Source organism: Nothoprocta perdicaria, unplaced genomic scaffold (assembly GCF_003342845.1).
Source record: "Nothoprocta perdicaria isolate Ctin4 unplaced genomic scaffold, notPer1 scaffold_91, whole genome shotgun sequence".
NCBI classification, from domain to species: Eukaryota; Metazoa; Chordata; class Aves; order Tinamiformes; family Tinamidae; genus Nothoprocta; species Nothoprocta perdicaria.
In genome coordinates, this window is record NW_020456210.1 from 708,047 (window position 1) to 735,807 (window position 27,761).

At 37.7% G+C, this 27,761-nt stretch overlaps 1 protein-coding gene across 1 annotated transcript in view; it reads left to right on the plus strand.

Annotated features, from left to right (window-relative positions):
* Positions 1 to 4: 4 nt before the first annotated feature.
* ZFC3H1 (zinc finger C3H1-type containing) overlaps positions 5 to 27,761 on the plus strand; it is a gene marked incomplete at its 5' end in the record, with an annotated part of 33,518 nt that continues 5,761 nt past the window's right edge. Inside the window, 28 exons of the mRNA XM_026052771.1 lie at positions 5 to 29; positions 3,047 to 3,466; positions 6,488 to 6,552; positions 6,817 to 7,012; positions 7,221 to 7,447; positions 7,953 to 8,076; positions 9,032 to 9,129; positions 9,901 to 10,104; positions 10,638 to 10,802; positions 12,372 to 12,509; positions 12,919 to 13,037; positions 13,343 to 13,489; positions 14,474 to 14,648; positions 14,827 to 14,958; positions 15,634 to 16,182; positions 16,267 to 16,376; positions 17,069 to 17,200; positions 18,379 to 18,500; positions 18,952 to 19,053; positions 19,419 to 19,535; positions 20,277 to 20,460; positions 21,956 to 22,142; positions 22,652 to 22,843; positions 23,209 to 23,446; positions 24,252 to 24,357; positions 24,440 to 24,638; positions 25,109 to 25,203; positions 26,065 to 26,175. Coding sequence (XP_025908556.1) covers positions 5 to 29; positions 3,047 to 3,466; positions 6,488 to 6,552; positions 6,817 to 7,012; positions 7,221 to 7,447; positions 7,953 to 8,076; positions 9,032 to 9,129; positions 9,901 to 10,104; positions 10,638 to 10,802; positions 12,372 to 12,509; positions 12,919 to 13,037; positions 13,343 to 13,489; positions 14,474 to 14,648; positions 14,827 to 14,958; positions 15,634 to 16,182; positions 16,267 to 16,376; positions 17,069 to 17,200; positions 18,379 to 18,500; positions 18,952 to 19,053; positions 19,419 to 19,535; positions 20,277 to 20,460; positions 21,956 to 22,142; positions 22,652 to 22,843; positions 23,209 to 23,446; positions 24,252 to 24,357; positions 24,440 to 24,638; positions 25,109 to 25,203; positions 26,065 to 26,175 — 4,679 coding nt within the window. The remainder of the gene's footprint in view (positions 30 to 3,046; positions 3,467 to 6,487; positions 6,553 to 6,816; positions 7,013 to 7,220; positions 7,448 to 7,952; positions 8,077 to 9,031; positions 9,130 to 9,900; positions 10,105 to 10,637; positions 10,803 to 12,371; positions 12,510 to 12,918; positions 13,038 to 13,342; positions 13,490 to 14,473; positions 14,649 to 14,826; positions 14,959 to 15,633; positions 16,183 to 16,266; positions 16,377 to 17,068; positions 17,201 to 18,378; positions 18,501 to 18,951; positions 19,054 to 19,418; positions 19,536 to 20,276; positions 20,461 to 21,955; positions 22,143 to 22,651; positions 22,844 to 23,208; positions 23,447 to 24,251; positions 24,358 to 24,439; positions 24,639 to 25,108; positions 25,204 to 26,064; positions 26,176 to 27,761) is intronic.

The following is a 27,761-nucleotide window of genomic DNA, read 5'->3' on the forward strand; positions in this document are numbered from 1 at the left end:
GGCCTGGAGGGAGCCCTCGCCTCGCAAGTGTATCCTTGAGACGTGCCGGGCGGCTCCCGAGCGCGGCCCGGCCTGCCCTGGCCGCGGGGAAGCGGGACCTCCCGCCGGCGGGAATCCCAGTCCCAAACAAAGCCGAGGTCGGCCGGGTCTCGGGCGGTTACGCTGGTTTTTTTTTTAGCCCGGAGAGCATATATTGTGTGAGCGGGGTCAGTGCAACGCGCGTAATTACCGCGGTACCGAGTCATAGCTGTAAAGCTGGAACCCTGGGCTYGTTCATTTTCCGCGTTGGGTAATGAAGGTTCTGCCATTTTTTATTTCGGTTTTGCTTGCAGCCCTTTCAGAGGGTGTTAACGCGCGTTTCAAGGGAGGCTCAAAGCTGTTTTTCAAACTAAACTTGAGCTAGGCCCTATGTGTCCTGATTATATTTTATGTGGGCAGGTGGGTAATAAGGAAAGCCCTTTTTCTGTATCCCTCCCCACACGTGTGGGATTTTGCAGTGTTGCCTGTGGGATTTTTTCCTGCTTGTGCCAGGGCTTTGGACCTTGAAAGCTGCTCATTGGATTCTTCTGTTATTTTAGATCCAAGATCACTTATCCATGTCATTAACGTTGTTTTAATGGCATGCAAAGAGAACATGTAAACTAGTGGTAAAGGTATTTGCTTATTTAATTTTATTTGGTAATATTAGAAGCTTACTGAAGTCTTTGAACTTTTTTTTTCTTCAGTGTTTCTCTTGAGGCCTTGAGCAAGCGAAGATGCGAGTTACCCAAGGTCACGCAGTAAGGCTGTTCTGGTGCTGAAAATAGATTTTAAGTCTCTTAATTCGCAGCGTTGCTCTAAGCACCAGAAAATGGCTTTCTGGGGAGCCAGTAGTTTGTGGGACAGATGGTGATCACACTTAACAGACTTTGCAGTGATTGGTAATGTTAGTATAAAATCTTTGTCCCTCTTGGTTAAAAGAGCTTTCAGAAACGGATCAATCTATTTTGAAAGCAAAAGAAAGACATAGGAAATTATATATATATATATTTAAGCCTGATACTTGGATAGAATCTTATGCTCAAGTATTACAGAGAATGATCTAATGCTGTTGCTCCTTAATAAATGACATTCCGTTATTTATTGGCTGTACAGTGAAGGAAGGGTCATGAATATCTCTGTGAAGTGTTTTTTCCTGTATTTCATATGCCTTTTACGTAAAAGAGCTGGTATTACACAATCCCCAGATAAGATGCTGATGTTAGTGGAGTGGGGGTATGATTTATGGACACACAACTTGAGAAGAGGCCCTTGATCAGTCAGGATGAAGAGGCTGGTGACTTGGAATGCCGTGTGGATTTCCACATGGAAAGTGAAATATTTAAGGTATCTATTAAGAGAGAGGTGCATTTTTTTCATTATTCTTGGTTTCCTTCTTGGAACTAGTGCTGTGCACATGCTGTGTGGGAGTGTGTGACTAGGAATGGGAGTGCAGCAGAGGTAGAAATCTTTTCTGTGGGTGCTGGCATCTAACAGGCTTTCCCCGCTCCCTTCTGGTTCCTAGAAGCCGTCCATGAAGGTGTCTGGATAAGTCTTAGTGAAATTCATATTCAGGGAGAGAATTGTGAATTTTTGAGTCTGAAACATGGGACAGTGTGACTTGCTGATTGTCATTGTATTCTGAACTTTTCCCTCTGCACACTTTTATACGWTTGAGTGCTGGATTCTTCAGTGGTGTCTTTTTTTGTGGTTGTTTTGGGGTTTTTTTTTGTGTGACGGAGGTTCTTCTAAATTGGTAGAGGGATAACTACTTTTAATACATTCCTAACTGTGTCTCAGCCCTCCATACAGTCTTGGATTCTATATGTAGAATTAAATTCTTGGCTTTTGTGCTGGAGTTTTTGTGTAGCAAAAAAAAATTCTGGTGTTACACAGAAGTTGTTTTTATAGGATGTGTATCAAGATTCTTCMAATCTGTGTTAAAGTTAACATAGTGAAACGCCCAAGTTGGTGCTGCCTGTTGTAAGCCGAAGACAAGAAGTCATTGTCTCTGTTCACTATCTCAGYATTCAAAGAATATCTATTTTAGCTTTACGTTTTACTCCATTTATTGTTTTCAGCTATGACAGTAGTGAAAAAGCATTTCACTTAGAGGGCGAGTCAGCTGTTACCACTGGGGGTTGACACTGAAAGTTGAATGAATCAGATCTGACTCAGCGGCCTAAAATATCTTTTCCACGGGTTAATTTTTTACTAGTTGATTCAGCTTCCTGAATTTCAGGATAAGGTAAAAGAAACTGGCCTGCTAGTAGGGAGAACTGGAAGGATCTTGTGGATGCAGCTGGGCAAGCAGTGCCTCCACTGCCTGCCTTGGACAGCTTGTCAAAACAGACACTTAGACAGTCTGTAGCTTGTATCCGTAATAAGCCAGGTCTGAGTAATCAGTGATTCCAAATCCTCTTCTTGAGGATTTTAATATTTTGTGGCAAGTGTTTAGCCCCCTTCCTGTCGTCTTGCCCTCCTCTCTGTGATCATTCRATGCTTCACCCCGTTCATTAGGCTACAGTTATTTTGGCTTTTAACTGTGCCGTGGCTAGGTCTGAATAGCATTTTATGACAGGATAAAGCGAGGATGAATTTAGCTGGGCTTTCTCCAAGTGTCAGGTCTGGAGCCAGCAGTAGAGCTATGAACTCCGGGCGTCTGGCTTGCCCTCTCGGATGAGCTGCAATAGGAACTTCGTAGTGTTAGAGCTGCTCTTCCCAAGGGGGCCATGTGAGCCAGGGAGAGGAGACTTCTAATATTATGTAATGATTTTATATATATTTATATATATAAATAAAAATATATATGTTAGGTGTTTCTCATAATAGTATGTAGAAAAAAGCACATCCACTGCTTTTATTGTTTTATAACTAACACTTTTTCAAGCTAGACCTGAGGTAAAATTGAAATGCCATGTATGAGAATGGGTTTTAAGTTCTGTTTGGCATAATTTTCACTCATTAGTTATATCTACTGCTTTAAGGTTGTAAATATTTAATGTAATTTTCTTAACCAGTAATTCAGCCAAAACTTTTGGAAGGTCCCCATCAAGAAAACAGAACTACTCTTCCAAAAATGAAAATTCTGTGGAAGAAAGTTTTGAGGATCTGCTCTTGAAGTATAAGCAGATACAGCTTGAGCTTGAGTACATTAATAAAGATGAAAGACTGGCTCTGAGCAACAAGGAAGAARCTGAGCAACAGGATGATGATAAAACTGTGGACACTGAGGACCAAGTAACTGTAGAAAATGACAGTATTACAGCAGATGCTATAAAAGAAGTATCTCCTGAGGAGAAAAGTCAGGTGTTAACCTTTCAGGCTTTTGAACTGAAACCTCTCAGACAAAAACTGCCTACTCCAGCTGAGAGAAGCAGATTAAAAAAAGTCAAAGAAGGAACAAAGCAGTCGTCGCAAAAATCTGAAGTCACAGAATCTAGCCAAGGTAAATATTTGTGAAATTATTTTAGCTTGCCGCTTAAGCATCTTCTGTTTATTCTTGTGTGTGTGGCAATGGACTACTACTTGAATTAAAATACTGGTTTGCCATATTTTTAAAGGAATTAACTTTTTTTATGAAGAAGTCTGAAATGGATGCTAAATAAATCTGATGCCTGTTTTATTTAGAAGGATTAATGAGAAGAGCTTCTAGGGAAGTTGAAGATAAATGAACAAACGTACATCTATCTACATAACTATGAGAATATATACATATATATCAACTTAGTTGCCTCTCACCATATCAAATTAAGAAGGTATTTCATGCAAGAAGATAAATCCTGTTTCTGCCTCTGAGTGCACGATCCCCCACTCTGTCAGCAGAAGTGTTAGGTCTTGTCAGTGGCAAAGAAGTTTTAGAAGAAGGTGCTCCAAAGCTGAATATAACATGGTTGTAGCTTACAGCCTCTGAAAGAAAAAACGTAAATTTTTATTTTTAAATTAGTCATTCTCACCCATACTTCTTCCAAAGGAAGGGAGAAGGAGAGAAGGAAAAAAAAAAGGAATGTAAAATAAGCCAAGAGTGTTTTAATAACCCATACAATGTTCAGATGCATTTTATAAGGAACTTGGAGTTAAAACAGTAACAGTGTTTTACTATCATAAAGGTCCTTTTAAAACTTTTAGCCTGATTTTGACAAACCTTAAAACACTTTTCAAGATTTGAAATGATAGATGTTTCTTTTGTATTTTAATGAATTCCTTGAAATTGCTTGTGAGTGTGGGTGGGTGTTTTTTTGAGTTATAGAAAAATCCAAACAAGCCCCACACACGTCCTTTATTACCCTGTGAGAGAGGGGAGGAGGAGACTTGGAGGTTATAATTGTTCACAGCAAAATCATTGCCTTCCGATTAAGAATTTTTCGTTGCCTTTGACTTAAAGCGTTTTTTTCTGTTTTGCCTTATACCTACTYGTGTCTCTCTTGATGCAAAAATATTTCATTCTTATCGAACTAAAAAGTATTATAGTATTTAGACATCCTTGTCTACATTAGTTTTTTTTGGTTACAAGTGCTTATAAGACTTTCTCACTAGCATAGGAAAAGAAAAAGATTTTTAGAAGAAATATATCTGAAGAGTAGAATAAGCATGTTGAATAAAACCGAGATAGTTCTGGACTCGAGGTGAAGAGGGTGGGATTTCAGATATATGAACTAACTAGTGAGAAGCAAGTTGCCATGYTCAACTCACCTGTGGTTTAAGTCCTTGGATGTTCTTTTAGTTCTGCAGCAAACTCAAGCAGTTGGTTCAAGCTGCCTATTCCTAGGCTTCACCTAGCTCCAGTAAATCATGTGTGCTGTGACTGAGGGTGCGCTAATGCATATCAGGTGTCTTCTGATGTTAGCCAATTTGTCAGTGTGCCTAAACCCTCGATTTGAGTGGGAAGAGACAACAGTAAATGGAGGGATTAAGAAAGAGCACAAGTAATTAGTAAGGAGGTGAAGTAAGGTAAGACTAGAACACTGAAAGTGGAATGATTTGAATCTCGAGTATGTGAAGGTGCAAAGCCTATAAAGCAACTGAAAGACAAAAATATTGGTAGTGGTTTAACTTAAAAACACTCAAGTTGGAATGCAGATAATATAAAAGAAGGAATAGATATTGCAGTATGCATATTAAGAGCATCTTAAATTTTATGTGCACCACCTAATGTGATGTGTTGCATAAAAAACATTTTTAAAAAAAGGTCACTTTAAACCAGATGAGTGATACTTTGTAAGAATATGTGCATTTCCAAAGCAGGAGTAGCTGCCTGATGTTAGCTGCTGCAGATGGGTGGGCAAGTGGCTATTATATAATACTGCCTGTATTAAGCATTCACTTTTCCCTGCAGCTTGAGCTCTTTTGGTGGAAGCTTTACAAAATCCCCTGCTGACTTTTCATTACTGCCTGCTCTGTTCTGCCTGTATCTTCCTCTTCTGATCTGAAAGGGTGTTTAGGTTGTGTGCTATGTCCCTATGCAGATGRTAGAAACTGTTATCACAGTTTGGACCATCTGCGTCTCTTCACTTTCATCCTGGGGATTGAATGGTGAAGACATTTGTGTAAAATGTTCTGAATATTTTTCAAGAATGCAAGGCTATTGGATATTTCTTTCCTTTGTACATCTGCATTTAAAAGGGCGTGCATGTAGAAGCAGGAAAGCCTTCAGCATTTGTGTATGTCATTTTTCTTTCAGTATAAAGTCTTGGTATATTTTAGGTTATACATTTTAGGCATGTCTATCTAAATGTGACTTTTTGTAGATTTCTGGGAAAACTACAAGTTGGCCTGAGTGCAATTTTATTTTCTACAGTTTGAAATATGGGAAAGAATCTTCCTCTGAAAAAGGACTAGTAAAGGAAGAGACCCCCAGACCTTTCTGTTTATTCCCACTTCTTCCATGCATATGTAGCTTCTGGATAGTTGAACATCCTAACTGTGTAATGTTTAGARTGAAGGCATTGCTATTTATTACCCGTTTTCAAGGAATGACTCCTTGAAGTTTGCTTTGAGATGGAATGGTGCAAGTGTGTTTTTATTCCAGCTCTGGGCCATTGTATTTAGTTCTGTAGAAGACTGATCACTGCTTGAAATAGCTGCCAGTGGAATATGAAATGTTCAGGATGGCAGTTAATAAGAGATGATAGAATAAAACAGCTGGAGAGGAGCCTTTTTTTCCCTCTTGGCTCTTTAATATTTTTTTCTCTTTGCTTCTAGAGCAAGCACATGTCAAACTTAGGGTGGAGATTAATTAAAAAATAAGACTGACGGCGTCTTAATTATGTAGATTTGTCAGACGCATTAAGTGTATATGAATGATTCTTAATGTGCTTATATATATACACAGTCCTATTCTTTTGTACACTGTGAACCAGTGATATGAATATCTTAAGAAATCAATTCTCAACATCCTTCTAGTGCAGTCCTTTACTTTTGAATTTTGACAGATGACTCATTCAAAAACATGGTATTTTTGTTTTGAAAGGTGCAGAAGACAAAGAACAAACACTAGTGCGAAAGCTTAGCACTTCAGATGTTACATCTGAAAAGGTAAGAAAGTATTCCTCTGTAGCTGGGATATATTGTGTTAGAACATTCTGACAGCTTTTTCCAAAACTTGCAGTCAAGAAACATTTCAGGAAAAAAGCTGTTTCTATTCTTGAGGAACAACTCTGACTAATATAGTAGGTTTCTAAACTTTGCCTCAATTAAAACATTTTGGGACAGATTTTTAAAGACTTTTTGAATAGCGTGCTATTAAATGATATCTTCCTGACTTTGTTTTTCTTTTTTCCTTTTTTCSCCTTTTTTAAGTTTTTYGACGATGAAGAGGAGATGTCTGAATTGCAGCTTAGGCTCCTTGCCCTCCAGTCTGCTAGTAAAAAATGGCAACAGAAAGAACAGCAGGTGATGAAGGAAAGCAAGGAAAAATTGACAAAAACAAGAACTGTAACACAGAAGGTTAAAGCCAGTACAAAAGCACACTCAACAAAGAAAACCAGTGCTACAGGTAATSGGTTTCATTTTATTAAAATGATTATCAACAGTATGTCTTCCCCTCCAAAAAAAGGTATSTTATGTGAAATGGTGGGGAATGAACCTTTAATCCTTCATACAGAACCTTTGACATCCACAGAATACTTCAGGTCCTGAAGAATGTAGGATTTGGAGAGGGATGTAAATACGGTATAGTTAATCTCATTTCTCTTTATTTAAAGCCAAGCAAGCTTTGAGGAAACAACAGACAAAGACATCAAAGAAGATACAGCAGCAAAAGGAGCAAGACAGGCGTCAGAAAGAGGAAGACCAGAGGAAACAAGAGGAGGAGGAGGAGAGAAGAAAAAGAGAAGAAGAGATCAGGAAAATCAGGGACCTGTCAAATCAAGAAGAGCAGTACAATCGGTTCATGAAGCTCGTTGGAGGAAAGAGGAGATCGAGGAGCAGGGTAGTTAATTTGTACTATGCTCAAGTGTTGTATAGCCATGAATGGTTTCTGCTTTTGTACTTCTCTGCTCTTCCTATTCTCTGCCTCTACCCTCTCTGCCTCCCCTCCTTAAAAAAAAAAAAAAACCAAAACCAAAAACAAAAAACCTTCCATTCTAGATGGGCGTTCCTTTCCCTCTGGTTTCAGTAAGATAGATTTTGCATGAATTGTATCCTTGCAAATCAGTGACAGATAAGGGTTCTCCTTGTAAAGGTATTTGAGACAAATCATGAGGACCAAAGAACTGTCTAGTTCTACAGACCTTACTAGGTCCAAAACTGCAACTGCTGTGGAGTTGATTTAAAAATTAGTTTTCAGTTGGCTTTTTTGTATATATGGAGTAGAATTGTATTTATAAAGCAATTAAAAGACAGAATTTGATTGTCTGCCCTCTAAAATTCACCTTTAGTCTATTTTAAAGAATAATAGAAGACAGATAATTAAGTATGCTTGTTTGTGTGTTTAGTCTTCAGATACAGACCTGAGATGGTCTTTAGACAAGCCATCTACGGAATGCGCAGGAGGGATATATCAGTATGATAACTATGACGAAGTCGCTATGGATACAGACAGTGAAACCAACTCTCCAGGTAAGTCTTATTTAGCACTTGAGAAGGAAACCCATTCTTTTGAGATGACATGCACTCATGTGGCTACAGAACTGTAATATTTTAAGACAAGGTGGGTTAGTTTTCAGCATCTCTGCTGTTGTGATCTTTTGAAGGTCTTCAGACTTATGCTTTTGAAACTGCAATAACATGAAATTTGTTCTTTTACATTCCAAAAYGGTTATACAGAAAGGAAGATTCCCTGAGTATTAGCTGGGCAGAAAGCAGCCTTGCAAAAGAGGTCCTGGTGGACCACAGGCTGCCCACGAGCCAGCAGCAGCAGGTCTCTGGGAGATAAAGGTGCACTGCAGCCCCTGCTCTAATTCAGACACTATTCCTGGGAGAAGGGGCACTGTTAATGGAAGTGCTTATTTCCCTCTTATAAACACTTGAGCCCTGCATCTGCTTCCCAGTATGAGAAAATACTGGCTTACTTGAAGGAGTCCAGTGGACAGCAGTGATGTTTGCTGAGGACTGAGCACATGATGCAAGAGAGAAAGACTGGGAGAGCCAGGTTTGTCTTGAGAAGGATAAGGAAAGCTCTTACTGCCGTCTGCCTACTTCATGAGTGGTTAGAGAGAAGGCAGAGGCCAGCTCTTCAGAAGAGTGCCACAGGAGGATGCAAAAAGGCAACATACACAAATTGTAGTAAAAAAATCTCCAGTTAAATATAAAGAAAACCGTTTTTCTCAGAGTGTGGTCAGACACAGGAACAGGTTGCCTGGAAGTGTTGTGCTGTCTGCATCTTTGCAGAGGTGAAACTTGACTGGGTAAGGCCCTGAGCAAAACCTGATCTGGGGCCAGTCCTGCTCTGAGCATTTGGGTTGCATCCAGTTACTTCCAGAGGTTTCCTATAATCTTGTTGTAAGTGTAAGTTGCTGTTCACTAACTACCTGTGCCGCTTCTTACATTTGATAAATTTTSTTTTCAATTACAGCTGCTTCTCCAGTGCAACCTCCTTTCTTTGAGTGTCCAGTAGGATATTTTCCACCTCCAGTACCACCAATTTCTTTGCCGCTTCCACCTCCAATTCCAGTAAGTAATCTTGGAAGGAAACAGTTTTGAAAATGTTAGTAACTCTCATTTAGTCTTGTTTCCAGTTCTAAATTGAAACTTAAATTTAAGCGTTTGGTGAAATTCTGACGTTTTTGTAGATTCCTTTGAAATACCTGATAGGCTTGTTTGAGCCTAACTCTTTGAGCTACTTTTGCCTGATCCAGTTCCCAATTCAAAGGAGTCTGTCTGTTAAAACTAAAGATTTAATTGTTATTAAAACTACTGATTTCATAACAGCAAGCAGAAATTGCCTGTAGCACATGGGAAAATAACAAATTGGAGGTTTAAGCTTTAACCTTAGGTCTTATACGTAGGAGTGCTTACTCTCTACCTTGCTCATTACCTAGAGAAAAAAACAAGTTGTAGCTCATTACAATCCGTCCTTTAAACTTTTTGCCTGTTCACTATGTACTGTCTGTCTTCTCACCCAAGAGTCCATGTGGCAATGGGATCATGTGGGAGCTAAGATGAATTCATAAAATTATTTCAAGACCTTTTGTGTTCAGAGTAAGCTAATCCATTGGTGCTAACCTACCAGTTCAGCCACATTCCTATGGCTGGACAACCTCTAATWCCGAATTCTCATAGTTTGGATGTACTTACTGTTTCCACTATCTTGGTAACTAGTCAGGATTTAGACCACTTTTGATGTTTGAAATAGTTTTGTAATTTCACCTCTGATAAATAATCCTATTTTAAAAAAAAGTAAATCTCAACACTTTCAAACACTTGTTTTCTTTTTAATTTCAGCCTGTACCATCTTTGAGTCAACTTTATGTGGAGGACTTTTCTTGCGTTTCTTTTGAGCAACCTCCACCTTTCCCACCTCTTCCACCGGAAGAGCCWGAGCAACCACCAAAGCCTCCATTTGCAGATGAGGATGAGGAAGAAGAGATGCTCTTAAGAGAGGAGTTACTCAAGTCCCTAGCCAACAAACGAGCGTTTCGATCTGAGGTACTTCACTGGGTGCTGTGTGTGTTTGTAGGCTTTCTTTGTTCATTTGGGTCCTGTGTGATGTGGTAGGTTGGTTGTTTGTTTGCTGCCTTTTTGCTGCCTAAAAAAACCCCAAATTTCCTGAATTTCTATCACTCAAAAGTCTTCCTGAAAGAAACAAAAATAAATAATTGAAGATATCCTTTGAACTGTAAGTTTCAGCTCTTGCTTGTTTCTGAAGGAATTCTGAAACTTCAAGGTAGTGAAAGGAGAAGATAGAGAAGYGTGAAATGGTTTTGAAAATTTAGGAGTGGGTTGTTTTTTTTGTGACAGAATTAAGAGGTTACAGGTCTTTGTTGCTGGCCTGGGAAAGAGTTCTGTGTTTTTGTATGCATTTTTGGCATAATCCCAAGATTTGTTTCTGATGTTTCATTTGTTTATTAGAATGCAGAATTATGATTTAGGGTGGGTCTTTTTAAGTATACTTTTAAAAATAGCTGTGTATAATGTGTGTTTTAATGGCTGTATTTTTTTTTTTTTGGTTTGTTTTCTAGGAGACCTCAAGTAACAGTGGTTTGCCTTCTCCTCCTGTCCCAGAGCACTTGCAGTCTGTGCCAAGAAGCAATCTGTCCGCAGTCAGTATTAACACCGTGTCTCAGCCACGGCTCCAAAATACGAAGTTTGTCAGAGTACCAAGGCCTCCCCGAGCAGTGATCACAGTAAGCAGATATTGGTGTTTTTTCTTAAGAAAACAACAAATTGAAGTTGCTCCCAGTTGAAGTGAACAAGCAAATAGATACAAGTTTTTCTAGTGATGCAGTGCAGAACACTGGAGTATTGGTTAAACATCTGAACTGCAAATTAGCTTAATGATTGCTAGTATAAATATAGGTGGTAACTGCTAGAGCTGACTAATTTGTGCTGGTGAAAARTACTAATCTATTTAAAATGCATACATCATGAATATAGAAATTTTCTGTATCCCAAAGTATTTCAAGGGAGCTATGGTCAAGCTAATACTGGCAGGAACATTATCAGTGGAAACAATATCAGTTTCTCCTATTAGCTTAAGCACTACTGAAATAWTTTGTGTTGTTTATGATTTTAATTAGCTGTTATAGTTATTGCTATTTTATACTAGAGCTTTTAAAAACATAAATTCATAAGAACCTATTTTTTGATTTGGAAATCGACAATTTTGTTGTGTGGTCGTTACTTAGATATGCACAGGAGTTTAAAAATAATATTACTGAACTGCAGATTCTKCAGGCTTCTGAAATCTGATCACATAGTTTGGGGAGCTTCATGGCTTTTGCATGCTTGCGTATGCAGGACCCTATTTCAGAACAGGTTTTGAGTTACAGACTTGGCATTTTTCCTGTGCAGCTGAGGACCTCTGTCTAGTGAAATAGCCTTCTGACATGACTTTGCTTACTCAATTACCTCTTGCAAGCGTTTCTAGCATAGTCCTGGACATTTGGGTATCTGTTCACTGCAGACTGAAGCTGTATCGTAGAACAGCATCAAGACACCCTGTGTTACAGCTGCAGATATTGCCCTGTTTAAAAATAGGACTTATTTTGTGCTTTGAAAGGCATTTGGAAACTTCCTGTTCTGGCTTGGAGCTTAAGCTTATGCAACTTTTAATTGCCACAGAGGCACCTTAGCAAGAAGACCTGAAGTGTGACTTGATACTGACTCTTTTCAAAGTACAGCTACATAACTTCTTAAGCTAATGAAAGTCATCTGCCTGTTTCTCCATATTTCTGTGCTGGAGTTGGCAGTCATCTGATCTTGGTTGAGCTGGTTCAGCTTGCACAAAGTGTTTAATCTTGTTACATGTGTTCTTCCAGTGCAGTTGGCGTTCTGCCAGGTGAGCCTCCTGAGCAGCTTGCTGCCCAGCACAGCTGCTGCACAGGAGGCACCAGAAGCACGTGGCCAAGGCAAGGGAGTCCCTGCACATCCACCCCAGCATTTCTAGGGCAGGCTTGATAGGTACTTCCCAGTTGCTTATGAAGACTTGCTTGCACATGTTAGTTTTCTCCATCATTGAAATAATTTATGAAATGTAAGCTTAGGAAAGTCTGAAGTTCTGACAGTGGAGCCGTAGAAGTGCTACAAATAATTGGAAGTAGGTTGAAGATGTTGGAGTAACGTTTGTTACTCCAAACCTCCTTATTTCCTTGTCTTGTAGTAAATATGYACATACTTGTACCTGCTTTCATATTTTTGTTGGTGCTATAAAGTGTTGTTCTTTTCTCTCCCTCCTTTGCCCTCCTCCCTGACAGCTTCCAAAGCACAAGTCTGTGGTGGTTACATTAAATGATTCAGATGATAGTGAGTCTGATGGAGAGCCCTCTGACTCAACTAACAGTGTATTTGGAGGACTAGAATCGATGATAAAAGAAGCAAGGAGAAATGTTGAGGTAAATGATTTCAGTATTTATTTATTTAAAATGTCTGGTAGTGATTTAGTAATGATTTTACTACTCATTGAGAGTATAAAGCTTAGAACTGGGTTGAGAAATACTGAATTATATCAAAGGGGAAGGAGGAGTACACTACAGTTGTGTGGACCGTTACCTTGTAATATGTATTTTACAAGACAATTGAAGTGTTTTTTTATGAAGAGTGTTTTCTGTAAAACATTTTTTTTTTTTGTTAAAACAATTTATTTTTAATTGCTGGTGAAAAAGAGAAAACACCCCTGGCTTGGAAGATCTTACTTGCCTTGAACAACCTACAGTTTGTGCTGAAATGAGTTAGAAATAGCAGTATTTAAAACTTGTATTTTGAATTTGAGAGTTGTATTGATTTGGACCTCTTTGTAAACAGGCCTCAAAAATGAAAGCTTCTTCAAAATCCGAAAAAGAAAATGACCCCATGAGAACTCCAGAGGCTTTACCAGAAGATAAGAAGATAGAGTACAGACTCTTAAAAGAAGAGATTGCCAAGTATGAATCAGTTTTACTGTTACTAAATTAAAATATATGTTGTTTGTAGTGTTTTATTAATCTACTTTGGTAATTGGAAGAAAAGAGTCCAAAATCCATTTATTTCAATTTTCTCCTTGATTTTTAGTAATACCAAAGAAAATCCTTAGGTTTGAACTGAATTGACAGTGGTTGAATGTAGATCTGGAAAGCTTTCTTGAACTAGAAATGTTGCATTTCAAAGRTGGTAGGGCAGTTGGAATACACAACAAAGTGAATGTTAATTAAACTGCTCAACATCTCTGTTTTTTCCATCTCTGTTCCAGTCGTGAGAAGCAGCGTTTAATTAAAACTGATCCACTGAGGAACAGCACGTCCCCTGCAAATTCGGATGGGGAAGTTGATGGGATTGGTAGGATAGCAGTAGTGACTAAGCAAGTTACAGAAGCAGAAGCAAAGCTWAAGAAAAACAAGTAAGTCTTTCACTCTTACATCATGCCTTTGCTTAGGAAGGAAGCTGTAAATACCTTTTTCAGTGAGTAGCTTTTAAAATAGAGCTAGGCTTTTTTCTGCTTTTTTGAACTAGCCGGCCTGTGCTGTCACTTTTTTGATGGTAAGCTGTAAATAGGACTTTTCATGCTACTTTGAGCTGTATTTTCAGGATCTAGAACTTCATCTACATTATACAGTAATTACGAAATAGGAAAACAATCATGCTTTTCACTTCTTAATGCACTTTGAGAATAAAATGTCTCATTGCTTCTGAGTTATGGTTGTTGGTATGGTGAATTAGTATTTTCTTCATAATAGGTATTTGAAAGGTTTCCTTTTATCCTTAAATATGCTGCTTTCATGCTTCTCACCCTTCCTCCAACTTATTGTGGAAAAGTTTGTAGGTGCTTTGCGAAGTCCTTTTCTGCTTTTGTTGTCACATGCTTTTTGCTGTGTGGAGTTGTGAACAAGTTGTTTTTTGTTGGAGAAAGACTGAAGCACAGAGTCTAGCTGCTTTCATCCACCCCGTTTCCTCTGGAGTCTTTGTCTTGTTCTCTTTGATGCATCTTTAAACACTGCTGCTGTGGCCTGGTAATAATGGCTTGGCATCTTCTGGGGGATGTTTGTGCCCTAGGAATGGATTGGGCTCTTAGAGCAAACAGGTAGGTTTTTGAGTGTTGTAAAACTCAACCCAACATGAGAGAGAGGCCACTTGCTAATCCTCTACTTGTCCTTACGGTTAAAACATTTTTACTGATTTATACTGAGTGGCTGAAGGTGGTTTCTGAAWTTGTGTGTACTGTCAATATATACGGTCTTGTAGATGTTAAGACTGTCTTGACAAACTTAGTTTTGTTTGATAGGTGAAAATGAGCTTTCTGCTTAGATATGGAGGATTTTGAGTAAGCAGTGATAGACATGAGGTTCTCTCTGAAAGTTGTTGTTACCTTTTTCTCTATTTTCAGACTCCTTTTGATGAAGGATGAATCTGTTTTGAAACACYTGTTGCAGCAAGAGGCAAAGAAGAGAGAAAATGTTAGAATTGCTGAAAACAAGATTAATAAGCTGGCTGAACAGCTACAAGCAACTGAGAAGATCCTGAATGCTAATAAGATGTTTCTCAAGAAGCTTCAGGAACAGGTAACGTTTAATTTTGTAATCTTWGTGTTCTTTGGCTAGAAATGTTAGAATGGAAACTGTGATTTGAGGGGTAATGAGGCTTTTTTGGATTAATCAGTAATTCAATTCCTGTCTTTTATTACATTTTATTATGCGATAATACCTTAAAGTTGCATCTTACTGTTGTTTTCTTTTTTAGATTCATAAAGTACAGCAACGAGTTACAGTAAAGAAAGCTTTGGCATTAAAGTATGGGGAAGAACTTGCTCGAGCAAAAGCAGTAGCAAGTAAAGAAATTGGGAAACGAAAACTGGAGCAGGATCATCTTGGAGTAAGTCTTGCTGCATGCTCTTAAGCTGCACTGTGCTTGAAAAGCAGTAGCAGTTTCACTTAGGAAACGTAGTTCAAATGGTATTTCAGGCAAATGGGGCAGAAAACCTTCCAAAAGCCCTGTAAGAATCTTAATCTTTGTTCCATATTTTTAAATAATTGAACAGAAAAAGCATTAAGTGTTTAAATAAAAAAAAAAAAAAAAAGTTCAAAGCTGCCATTTCCTTTCTGGGGTAAAGCCATAAATAGAATGATAATAAGTTGTAGTTTCTGTGAAGAAGACGCATAATTCTCCAGCCTGTGGCCATCAAACACAGTGTTAAAACTGTTTAGTATTAAAGACACTAAATTGGGCTCTAATTTCGTTCTTCTGAAAATCAAAATATAGAAAAACAATGTAAATATTTTTGTCGGTTTTTCTTTTTTTTTCCTCCTGTGTATTTTTTGTAACTCATGCTTTTAAAATGTGATCAGAATTCTTCAGAAAACTTCTGCATGATGCAGATCTGCCAGTGGAATTGTAGCTTTGTGGTACTGGTGACGTTTACTGAAATCTCCTGGCAAGAGTTCACAATGCAGTCTTATAAACTGAGTAGAATATATTGCCTTTGTCTAATAGCCTCCTCTCAGTAATAAATATGAAGATGAAATTCAGAGAACTTTTTTTTCTTTACAGCCAAGCAAAATGTTGAAATTGGAGAATTCCCCTGCATCAAGTCCCAAAAAGCATTCGGCAGAACTGATTGCACTAGAGAAGAAACGACTGCAGCAGCTCGAGCACGAATACGCTCTGAAGATTCAGAAGCTGAAAGAGGCTCGGGCACTTCAGACTAAGGAGCAGTCAAATGTTGCCCCTCACATGGAGGAGGAATCAGAATTTGTGTTACCTCAACCATCACTTCATGATCTTACGCAGGATAAGTTGTCTTTGGACAGCGAAGAAAATTACTTTGATGATGAAGTTTTGTCTAATTCGAACCGAGAACGAAGGAGATCTTTCAGAGAATCCAATTCTTTTACTAAACCAAATCTTAAACATATGGACACCCCAAAACAGGAAACTATGAATAAACTTTCCAAAAAGGCAGCTGAGGAGCCTGAGCTTTTCCTTGGGTTGAACATTGAGGAGTTGAAAAAACTTTATGCTAAAGCTGACAGCTTGAAAGAGCTGCTAATTAAAAGCACTGCCTTTGTAATGCCTAGCCAAGACCTTTTGTGTGGTCAGGTAAGGGTGTGTGTAGTGGGGTTTCTTTTCTTTCTTTTTTAAGTGTTTTTGTGATTGCTATTTATTTTTTCATCTGTTTTTTAGGAAATTTCAGTGGATATGGATTTTGTTACATCGCAGAACAAACCAGCAGAAATGAAGCCATTTCCATTTGTACCATATCATAGTCCGCTTCTAGTATTTAAATCCTACAGGTACGAGGTTTATAACAGCCCCTTTGATCTCTGTGTGTATGTGATAGTTTTTTCAGAGTCTTAGMAGCTGCTCTTTTGTACAAGTGTTGATACTGAAGACAAATTTTAATGAGAAGTTTGACTATCCTGTAACAAATTTTCTCTGGTTTAGAGAACCTTGTAATTTTAACTACCTTTTACCTGTTACTTGGGATTCCTTCTGTACAGTACTGGTTTCATATTTTGTTGCATTCTGTTTCTTGTAACTGGATTGTTGTCTGGAATAACTGAATTCAACAGCAGTGGTTAAACGTCTGAAAACAAGCTGTGTGTTTAATGTTTAATTATGAAAACTTCCTGAAGGAGCTGGAAGTCTTGAACTTGACAATGTCAACCTTGAGCTACAAATTTTAAACAAGTATCTTTCTACTCAGCTCAGATTGGTTTTTATTTGTAAGGGAGAACAAAGTAATAGAGCAGAACCTGTAAGTTGAGGAGTACTGTTTTTTTCTTCCTTTCCTACTATTTTCCCTTTCCCTCTCTCTTGGTCTCCTTCTGAAAGAGTGGCAATGTTTTTGATTGTGGTACAGTTTGGGAAATAATGAGACTCAATACTGATGACATATGAACCACATTTATTTTAATCTTTAGTTTAATAAAATTGATGTTTTGGTTTGTATGCCTTGTTTTAATAATTCACTGTTTAATTTTAGGTTTAGTCCATATTTTCGAACCAAGGAAAAGCTATACCTCAGTTCTGTAACCCACAGCAATATGATTGAGCCAAAACAGTGTTTCTGCCGTTTTGATTTAACGGGCACGTGTAATGATGATGACTGTCAGTGGTGAGTTCTGTTTAATTTGTTCATCTGATGTAAATGTTTGTAGATAGCTGGCTTACAGACCAATATATGTGTTGTTGCTTTCTTTGAAAGGTTTGGGTTTTATGAGTGTGTGGACAGATTCTAGAAAAGTAACTTTATAATGCTCATACTTTGCTGCAGATACTAAGTTGGGGGTGGAGGAGGGGGAAAGAAGCTTTGCGGCTAGGCTGTGAAGAACAAAGGCCCTTTAAACATCTATATATAAAAAACAYTTTAAACATATATATAAACTCTTTATATATATATGTATTTTGTATATATTTATAATATATGTTTTTATATATTATTTATATATTTTTTTAAAGTAGAGAGTGCTGGAGAATGTTTACTTCTTCTGTCCTTGCCACTTTAGAGTGGACTCCTGTTTTATACCTTCAGTGTAACTGCAGGCTAGTAAGGGAACAAAAGGTAGTGATGAGTACTGCGAAGCGCAGTAGGAATGTGGCTAATGTTCCGAAGCCACATAAACCGTGCAGGAAATACTTTGCGATTGGAATATTGGAATTCAGGCTTTCCAGGAAAGTATTGGCTAACATTGCTTGTTTGAATCCTAATGATATATCAGATTTAAAAATATCTTGCTGAAGAATGAAGTCCAATAGGTTAAAATTCTCATACAAGAACAAATGGATGTGAATCAGTTCTAGTTTGGAAATTTCTAACTATTGGAACARTGCAATAGGAAGAAACCTCATTTCTCTTCTGCTCTTGTTTGTGTCAGAGTTTTTGAAGCAGCTCTAGCTGTATCAAATCAAACTTTGAACCCTTTAAACACAGTGGTGTGTGGTCTTGGTTTTTTTTAGACTTTTCTGGTTCAGATAAACATAGTTATGCTGTGTTGCATCAGTGCAAAATCAGACCTCTAAAGTAGAGGTTTCTTTCAAAGAACAGGGCTGGACTTAAATAATGGGAATTACAATTAAGTTAGTAATACAAACKTGAGCTAAGAGAAGGCCTAGAAATCTTTATTAGAAATTTCAGAGCAAGCTGTGTTGCTTTCAGTGAGTATTGTTTTCTGTGTCATACATGCTAGTAGCAGACTTAGGCTACTTTCTAATTAGAGGCCTTTTGAAATTGTTCAAATTGTTGTAAAACTGTGATTAAAATATTTTCATTTTGTATTTGCTTGTTTATTCCAGGCAGCACATGAAAGATTGCACTCTTAGCCGAAAGCAGCTGTTCCAGGATATTCTGTCTTACAATTTAGAACTGATTGGTTGTTCAGAAAGAAGCACCGATGATGAAATCAGCACTGCAACAGGTTTTTAAAGAATATTTTGCTCACTTTTCATTTCAAAAACTGATTTCTGGAGGAATGGCATTCCTGAAAGGTTTGGGATCAAGAATTTTACTGACTTGTATAATGTAATGTGTAAGATACTGCTAAAAAGAAGACGCATCTCCAGCGTGGCTTTCAAAATAAGGGATTTGGTGGGGCCAGGGGGTGAGGGAGCAGGGATGGTGTCTTTCCTTCTCCTGTGTTATGTGACTATGGATCTGATCTTTTTTTGGTAAAATTAGAATTATGTAATAATGCTGTTGGGGTATAGGCAAATTACCTCACATAACTTGTTCACTTCTTGATTTTTGTATTCTAGGATGTTAAACTACTTAAAGCAGTCACAACAAACTGATGAGGCCTGGGTGGTTAAATTGTTCTTGATTTAACTGCTTCCCTTTCTGTGTTTAAGATACAAATTTTCTTATTTCAGAAAAATATGTTGAAAAACTTTTTGGTATAAACAGAGATCGAATGTCAGTGGATCAGATGGCCGTTCTTCTGGCTAGCAACGTCAATGAGAGTAAAGGTCATAGTAAGTACCTTCCTTCATACACTAGATGCAATACAGACTTGGGTTTTTCTTTATATAGATACCTTAATGACTTCATAACCTAAGAATGTTGTCTCAGTGTAGTGAATTGTACTTATGATAAATTCAAGACAGCATTTTTTATAAAGTAATGTAATGATTTCTGAGACAAAGGTGAAAAGATGCACACAGCATACATTAAATATGCAATTAAAAATATGTGCTTAACCTCAATAGGTTTAAGTCATAGTGAAGCTTGTATTCTTCTGTAGTGCTAAAAGAATACTTTTTCTAATATTATCAGAAAAAGTCTTAATCTTGAGTATAGGAAAGTAAAAGATAATTTSTATAACTTTGGTTGTTTACAGCACCTCCCTTTACAACGTGGAAAGATAAAAGGAAATGGAGACCAAAATACTGGAGAAAACCTCYGTTAGAGAGTAGCAGCAGCGAGGAGGAACAATTCCTTGCACCTATTAAATATGGTAACCCATGAGTTTAGCATATAAGGTCAAAATAACCACCTGCCTTTTCTCAAGCTGTAACTTGTAAAGTTGTCCTTCAATGAAAATTTATTTTGTTTTGTTTCTAACTTTGTGCATGTGAACTTCCCTTTGCGTTTGCTTTTTGAGTGTGGTTTTGACCCTAATATGTTCTAAAGAAATTACATATACTCTAATATATGTTAACAGAATACATGATTAGATGGTATTTTTATTTACACAWTCTTGAAAGCAGCATAGGGAGTCATTCCCTAGAGCGTACCAGCTTTGTAGACCTAGTTGATATTTCAGAACYATAACAAGTGTTCAAGTTCCATGTCTTCAGTCAGTTTACATTGGATAGTGTTAAAGTTTAGAATTGAGGCCAGGAGAAAAAAAGGCTCTTCTAGTATTTGAAGTTTGAAATGTTGCTTTGAGCAGTATGAGTTTTCCCTTGTGACTCATGCAGGTGAGAGCTTTAGGTTCTGCCTGCCTTGATGTGTGATTTGATAAAAGTAGCCAAAAAAAGGATAAAGGTAGCAAAAAGCTACTAATTTCTTGTCCTCGTATTCAGAGTATAACTAATTTTCTGTGCAATACACAGTAAATATATTTCACTGTGGTTGATGGCCATACTTGTTTTTTTGTAAAAATATATATAATATATATTATACATATATTTATATATCAGGTCTAACATGACAGGCCATTTGTATTTTGAAAAGAAACCGCTTTTATTTGCAGCTCAGCCCACAGAGCATAAAGCGAAGGTTCCAGCTCTTGATGCTGTGGTGACTCCAGATGATGTTCGCTACTTTACAAGTGAGACTGATGACATTTCCAACTTGGAGGCAAGTGYTCAGGAAAACCCCTGTGATGTGCAACTTTGGATTAAGCTTGCATACAAGTACTTAAATCAAAATGAAGGGTAAGTCTTTGGCATTTTTAGGTTTCCTTTTTGCCCTTACTCAGGCTGCTATGATCAAATTTTTCTAATGTAAGAGAACTTTCATTGACAAAACAATTTATCACTTTAAAAGCAGGTTAAGAGAAATTTTCTGCTCTGTGAAGTGTGGTACTTGAGTAGTAAATTGCACTGGCAGTTATCTTTAAGTTTTGATTCTGAATGGAAGTTCATGGGAAGTGGCTTGTGAGCAATTATTGTTTGAGTTTGAAAAGAGCACAGTCTGATGGACTTCCAAGATTACAGTGAAATATTTTACTCTGGTAATCATAAAGCAGTGTACCAACAAAGTTAAACTAGTTTGTCTCCTCTATGGTGTGAAAGGTTGAAATGTTTAAAACAACTTGTATCCATAAGATTTGTTAACAAGGACAATTCTGCCTTGTAGCTCTATATAGAAATTGTCTAGCTGAGCACTCAGTTTCATATTTTATAGTTTCCTTTTAGGTTTCTAAATAAAATCTAAAAGATTTCTTTTTAAAAAAAAAATAGAAAAATCTAAAAGGTGAGGAAGAGTGTGGCTTTTCTTTTTTGAGGTTTTTTAAGTATAGCTGGAAAAAGCCAAAGAAAAGAAGGTAGTAAAAAGTAATAGAAGACAAAAYACATTCTCTACAAAAACAAAGAAAGAAAAAAACACATACAAAAAATATTTTCTCTTAAGAAACTGAGTGGGTTAGTGCAGTAAGGATATGTAGCGTTGTGGGTTTTTTGTTTTTTTCTGAATGTGCAGTGCTGAGAGAAGAGAGAACAAAGGTTTGAGTCTTGTACATTTTTAGTCTTCTTTTGAAACACATTCTTTTCCATTCTAAGTGTTTATGTCGAGTTATTTCTAAAGTATTTTTAGAATATGTGTGGCCTCAGAAGCTTTCTGTGGTTTTATGGAAGTTTGATATTTATAAACTAACGGGTAGCTATGGGATTTGCAGCGTAGTCAGTGGTTTGAGCTAATCTTGTATGACTTTAGTGGTATCATCTCATGAGTTAACTCRAAGTAGCAGCCTCGAACAAAAGAAAACCTGTATGACATGTATAGGAACTTGGAATAAAGATTYACTGTGGTGAATATAGAATGCAAATTAAATTTCAACAAAAAATCAGCTAACTTTATGAACTCTTTGAAATATTTTTACTTGAGCTTTTGAGTCAATATGATGTGAATTGCCTCTTTATGCAGATTCAAACTGAGACTTCTATTTATAAATAAATATTACCCATTTTAATTGAATTAGTACCATCTTTGAATCAGTGTTTTTCTTAAAAGAAAAAGATTTCTCATGCTCTATAACTCATCTTTTTAGAGAATTTACCGCTTAAAAAAACGGCATATGTCAACCTAATGACTGTCACTGTCCTTTTAGCTACAAGCATCTGTTTTTGTGTTTCATCTTGTATGGATCTTATTAACAAAACTACTGATGYAGTGGAGGAATTCAGTGGGTATTTTTTTCTCTTTTTCCAGCTCATCATCTGAATGTTTAGATTCTGCTTTAAATGTTTTGGCTCGAGCCCTTGAGAACAACAAGGAAAATCCCGAGATTTGGTGTCATTATCTCAGACTCTTCTCTAAAAGAGGAACCAAGGAAGAGATGCAGGAAATGTGTGAAACAGCAGTGGAATATGCTCCTTCTTATCAAATCTGGTGGACAGTAAGTAATAATGAGCCTGTGAAACGTTTAAGGGTATTTTAAGTGCTGTAGAAGCTTTGACACTTCTGCATGTATGATGGGAAAAGTAGGAAAGGGAAAGGCTTGTTTAAGTTAACGCTAGAGTCTTCTGACAACTGCAGATGTTGCTCAGAAAGTGAAGTGATTCACAGTTTTATTTGAAGGATGTTTGTATAAATTGTCCCTCTTCCTCAGGTAAACACAGCATCTTGAGTTTGATCCTTAAGTAGAGGTTTGAGGAACAGGGGATGGTTTGGTTTCTCTTGAAAAAATGCCTTGTTTTACCTTAATTTTCTGTAGCTCTATGTATTTTTAAAGATGAATAACCTGAAATTTGACCTAATCTTTAACCTGAAATTTGAGGCTTAATATGAAAATCTGGTGTGTGGAAGGAAGTATAGTTTGTAGGGCGGCAGAAGACATWTTTGCACAAAGCTGGTTTTTAACTTGAAAACTTTATTCTGACTTTCTTATATGAAATTTCTCTCTAGTTTTTGAATCTAGAGAATTCCTTTGAGGGAAAAGACTATGTGTGTGGGAGGATGCTACAGTTCTTAATGGAAGGGTCAGGAAGAGAAGAAAATCCCGATGTTCTGTCCTTTGAGCTGCTGGAGACGCTTCTGTACCGAGTTCATTTAAGCCTTTTCACAGGAAGGCATCAGAACGCTCTCGCTCTGCTGCAGGTAACTTCCAAGTTAACTGGCTGTCCATGTTTGTCTTTGTGGTGCCTTCAACAGTTCCAGCTTGGGAAGAGCTCTTCCCTCAGGTATTCAGTTGCTGAAGAAATTATTGGAGACTCCTGTTGTAAAATATGATGCCAATGTAAACTTTAGATGCATCTTTTTCTTGGTTCCCTGGTTTTCTATTAGCTCTCCAAGTAGCTAATAGTTAGAGCACTTCTTCCAGAAATACTGCTAGGGAATTGCTTATTCTCTGACCTTGAATATTAAATACCTAGAGTATTTAAACTTAGTCCTTTTTCTTATTCTTAGATGTTACGGAATTTATAGTTAAGATGTAATTGTGTGATTCCCCTTAACTTGTGCAGAATGCTTTAAAATCAGCAAACGAGAAGAGGGTGTYGGAGCTGCTCACGGCGGGCGACCGCTGCCTGGCGTGGCTGGCCTACGTGCACCTCGTGGAGTTCGGCGCGCTCCCGCGCACGCTCTACGATCCCGCCAACGCCAGTCCCTCCAGGATCGTGAGCAAAGAGCCCTTCCTAATGCCCTGGCAAACCGTTCAAGATGTGAAGACACATCCGGATGCACTGCTGGTTATGTTGGAAGGTACGTGTAGGGATGCAGGCTAGTTGGTACTTAGCTCCTTTGTTACAAATCGGAAATCCTCGCCACCTTTTGCAGTTTAAGGGCAGTGCAGCGTTGTGTTTGTGTTCCATSCAGTAAATCCTTGATCATGATTTGAACATGAGTGAGGAAAGCCTCACTGTTGGATGTCTGTTGGAAAGCTGTTCCTCTGCAAGATTAGTGTGTGCTTTGTTTSTCTTTTAAAAGTTTAAGAGAAACATTTTTTAAGTCGTGAAGCGAAATATTGYGAGAAAAACTGTTGACTTCTGCTGGTGCCTGATAGTTTTTCCTATTGGCATCTGCAGACCAGCACATGCTGCGTGTTMGTGAGCAGCAGCTGGGGTTGCTGCTGAGAAAGTGGCTTTGCTGCAGATTGTAGTGCAGGGCACAAACACCTGAGGGTAGGTGCAGTTATTCAGTACCAGGTAACTTAATTTTGCTTCCCAGCATAACAAAATTAGCAGTTTTACTGAGACAACAGCTTTCTATGCTGGAATTACTGGARTATACTTTTAAATAAAATGGCTTATGCACCTATCTGTAATTCTAGCTCTAATTGGTAAAATGGGTTATACTTCTGGAATACTTTTTGTCTTACTGTGGCAATAAATATTGGTAAAAAACCTTTTCCAAAGGTTGTCATTTCCCCTTCATAACTTGCAAGAGCAGTATTCACAAAAATAATGTGCATGTTCAGGTATTGCAGATTTTTGATGTTACAGCTTCAAATAGGTTGGAAAGTTCTTGAAGTTTAGGGGCTTCACTTTTTTCTTCCTCTCTTTTAAAGATGGCATCAAAACATGTACTGATGAAAGCCTTGACACTGACAGAAGAATAGCTGTCTGCTTTCCTCTCTACAGAAACAAGATAGCTTTGCTGAAGCTTCTTGAAAGGTAACTTGTTTTTAAACATATTTTTTTCACTTCAGACTATTGGACTCTATCTTCTTTAATCTTACCTTTATTTTTATTTGAGGTGGGAGTCAGCTATAGAACTTTGTAGATCTCTATTGGAGCTCTGCCCTAACAACTGTCAGCTCTTGGAGAGTTTGGCCTCCTTGTATTTGCACACAGAGCAGAGCGACAGCGCCCACGAAGTCTGGATGGCAGCGTTTGAGAGGAATCCTCAGAATGCAGAAATCTTCTATCAGATGTGTAAATTCCTCATCTCTCAGGTAATACTTCACCCCAGAACCCTTTGCATTAGTTCTCTGACTAGTTCAATTTGTGGTTTCAGAGCAGTTATCTAATCCATTGATGTGTATAATATTTTTATAATGCCTAGCATCCCTWTTTATAGCTGTGAAAAGTAGAATTAGGAAATATTATGAATCCTTTATAGGTAATCAGAGGTATTTTAAGTCTCGTAAATTTAGATTCAAGCTGTTTGGTTCAAATCCAGTGTTAACAGGAGAGCCTTATGCAAGAACAATAAAAAATTCTAACAGTGACACTGCAACATGTTTTCAGCTCTTTTCTGCTAGCTGACCCAGTTGGACCTCATTCTTGGGAGAATGAGGGCAAGGGAGCACTGCAGAGATAGGGACATCACTTGTTACTTATGGTGCTTAAATTATTCTTGTCCTCTTTAGGTTGATACCTTAAGTGATGTCTGTTTTAAATTTTTTTTTAATTTAAAAAACAGGGAAGGTCAGATAGTATTCTTTCATTGTTGCAAGATTTTGTGGCAGCTTTCTTTGAGAATGCCTGGGAAGAGCACAGTCCCATGGATCTCTTACGGTATGTTGAGATTTGTGTTTTTCTTTGAGGGGAGGCTTTTAGAACTCTTGAGACTTTGTTTTTCAGCTTGGCAGGTTTTGCTAAAGCTTTAGCCAACTGTCATTTGATGGTGTTTGAGGATTAAAGAGAATTCTAAAACATAAGACCTTGGCGGTAACTAACCAGCAAGTTTAATGCCTGGGTTTGGGAGATGGATRTGTGTTGGCTCTGTCTGCCACAGTGTTGGTTGGCAGTGCCTGCCCAAAGCGGCATGCCTGAAATCCTATATCTAGGCACTTGGAAAGAACCTCAGTCCCCAAAATACATGCCCCCTGTTAAACAGGGACTATTCTTGTTGACAAGGCACAGGTTGGTCTTCAGTCTGCTGAATTTCCCCTTCGATCTTAGGCACCTAATTGAGAGAATCCTTGAAGTTCTAAAATGTTTTCTGTAGTCAAAGAAAAATAATGCTTATGAAGAGCTCTGGAGAAAGACCACGTTCACTTAAGCTTGTGCCAAGTTCAGTGTTAATATTTATTCCATTTAAGTTCTTTGAYGGTGCTAAAGTTAATACAGATACAGTACAGTTGATTTTTTTTATAGAGAAGTGTATTTTAGGAGTTGATTTTCCTTATGTGGAAAAAGGATGCATCAAATTAAAGAAATATTTAACCTTATGCATAAGGAAGAAATGAGTAAATGCTTTAAAATATGTATTTGGAAAGGATTAAGTTATAATCTAAGAAAAATAGGTGAATTTTATCCTTTTTATTACTTTAGTATATCTTATGAATTATATTTCAGAAGTAAGTCTTTATGCTTGCTTTTTTCTTTGTCCCTTACATGTAGTGAATTACTTTCACACCTTAATATTTCTTGTAGGTATCTCTTGAATTTTCCAATGCCAATAGAATTTACATCACCTCTCTATAAAGAACATCTCACGGATGACATTGTAAATCAGCAAATCCCATACCTGTGGCAGATCTACTGGTGAGACTTTCCAAAGGATTTATGGGGCAGCTGTTGGGTCTGAGTGAATTTAGTTTTTCCAGCTGTGAAACTACACGATCATTATTTGCCAGAGTTTTTCACTTTGGGTGCTTTTAACCGCCTGCTAATCCTTAGGGAAGCTCCCTGGCTGCTGCACAACAGAGACAGTTCTCTGAAACTAAATTGTATATCACAAATTCTACACTTGAGAATTCATGAATAAATTGAGTTCATTTAATAAAATCATCAATTCTTTAGGTTTCTGGTTTAAGTCATTTCCAGTAGCTTCCTTGTCTGTCTTCCTGCTTTCAGTTGTCATATTTTATTCTTCCATTCTTTATACTTCTACCCTACTAATCTTCTGTTTAGTCTTGGTCTCCCTGCATCTTTTTTCTCTTTTTCTTTGTTTCTCTCACCCTTCCTTTTGATAGCAAGAATATTTGGGACTGGCTAGGAGATTGTATTAGCTGCCATGATGGCAATTTAAAGAAAACGTAATCATTTCTGAAATGGTTGCTGAGATGTTGATTTATGCCACTGCTTAAAAAGTAGGAGTTGGCCATCTTCAGAAGTGGCTATTTGGCTTTTCAGACAAGTGAAGGGACAAAGATAGCAGTGATCTTAGAGACCCACTTGAGGACTCCTCAGAACTCCCKCAACTCGTTACTGATGGTTTTTAACTATTGGACACCTGAGCAGATGAATCAAGTGTTTCCAAGAGCATGTTTCTGTAAGGTTTAGATTAAATTATCTTAATACTTTCTTTTGGTGTGTCCATGAATTCTRATTTAAATGAATTGAGCCTAGCTGTCTTGTCTTCGCAAGTGCACATTTTGAAAAGGTTAATACCTGCCTAGTAGGCATCTTGTTAGAAGGAGGACACTTGAGGTCGCTGTCTAGTTATTAAAGAACTTAAGCTCAGATGTGTCTGTTCTTAGACACCTCGGTGTAAGAGATAATTCGRTGTTCCTGAAATAAATCCCTAAATTACTTAAGAAGCTGACGGAGAGCTGAGTGCTTCCCTGCTTGAGCTGTGTCACAGTAAAATGCTTACGGAATTGGGCTTCTGCATCTGTCTCTTCAGGAGGAGCAGAGGACAAATTGCCAAGTTGTCTTTTATCACTCTGAAAATAATCTGAGTAAATTATCAGAGCCTGAAAAGATTTAAGGAACCATATTTTACTTCTGAAGATATACATACATTTTTATAAATACATTCTTTTTAAACACAATTAGCACCCTGGTTATTTTGTTTCTTGTGCTTTCCCCAAGAGCTACAGTCAGGAATTCTGTAGCAAGGTAGCCCCCTCAGCCCTTTCTGTAAGTTTGCAGTTTTCCTCAGGGTGCTTTTTACTTGCAGCTTAATGAGAGCCTCTCCCTCTGTTCATTATACCCTGACATAAAGATTGTTGACTGAATCTTGGACACTAAGCATCCTTCTGCTTCTGTCTTGCTTGTCTTTGAAAGGCCTTGTATGTTGGTCTGAGATGTGGAACAATCTTGGGTTTCCTTCCTTTCTTTTTTTTCCCCTGTCAGCATAATTCTTCCCCTATTCTCCAGTAGTATTTTTCAGAACACCATTTCTT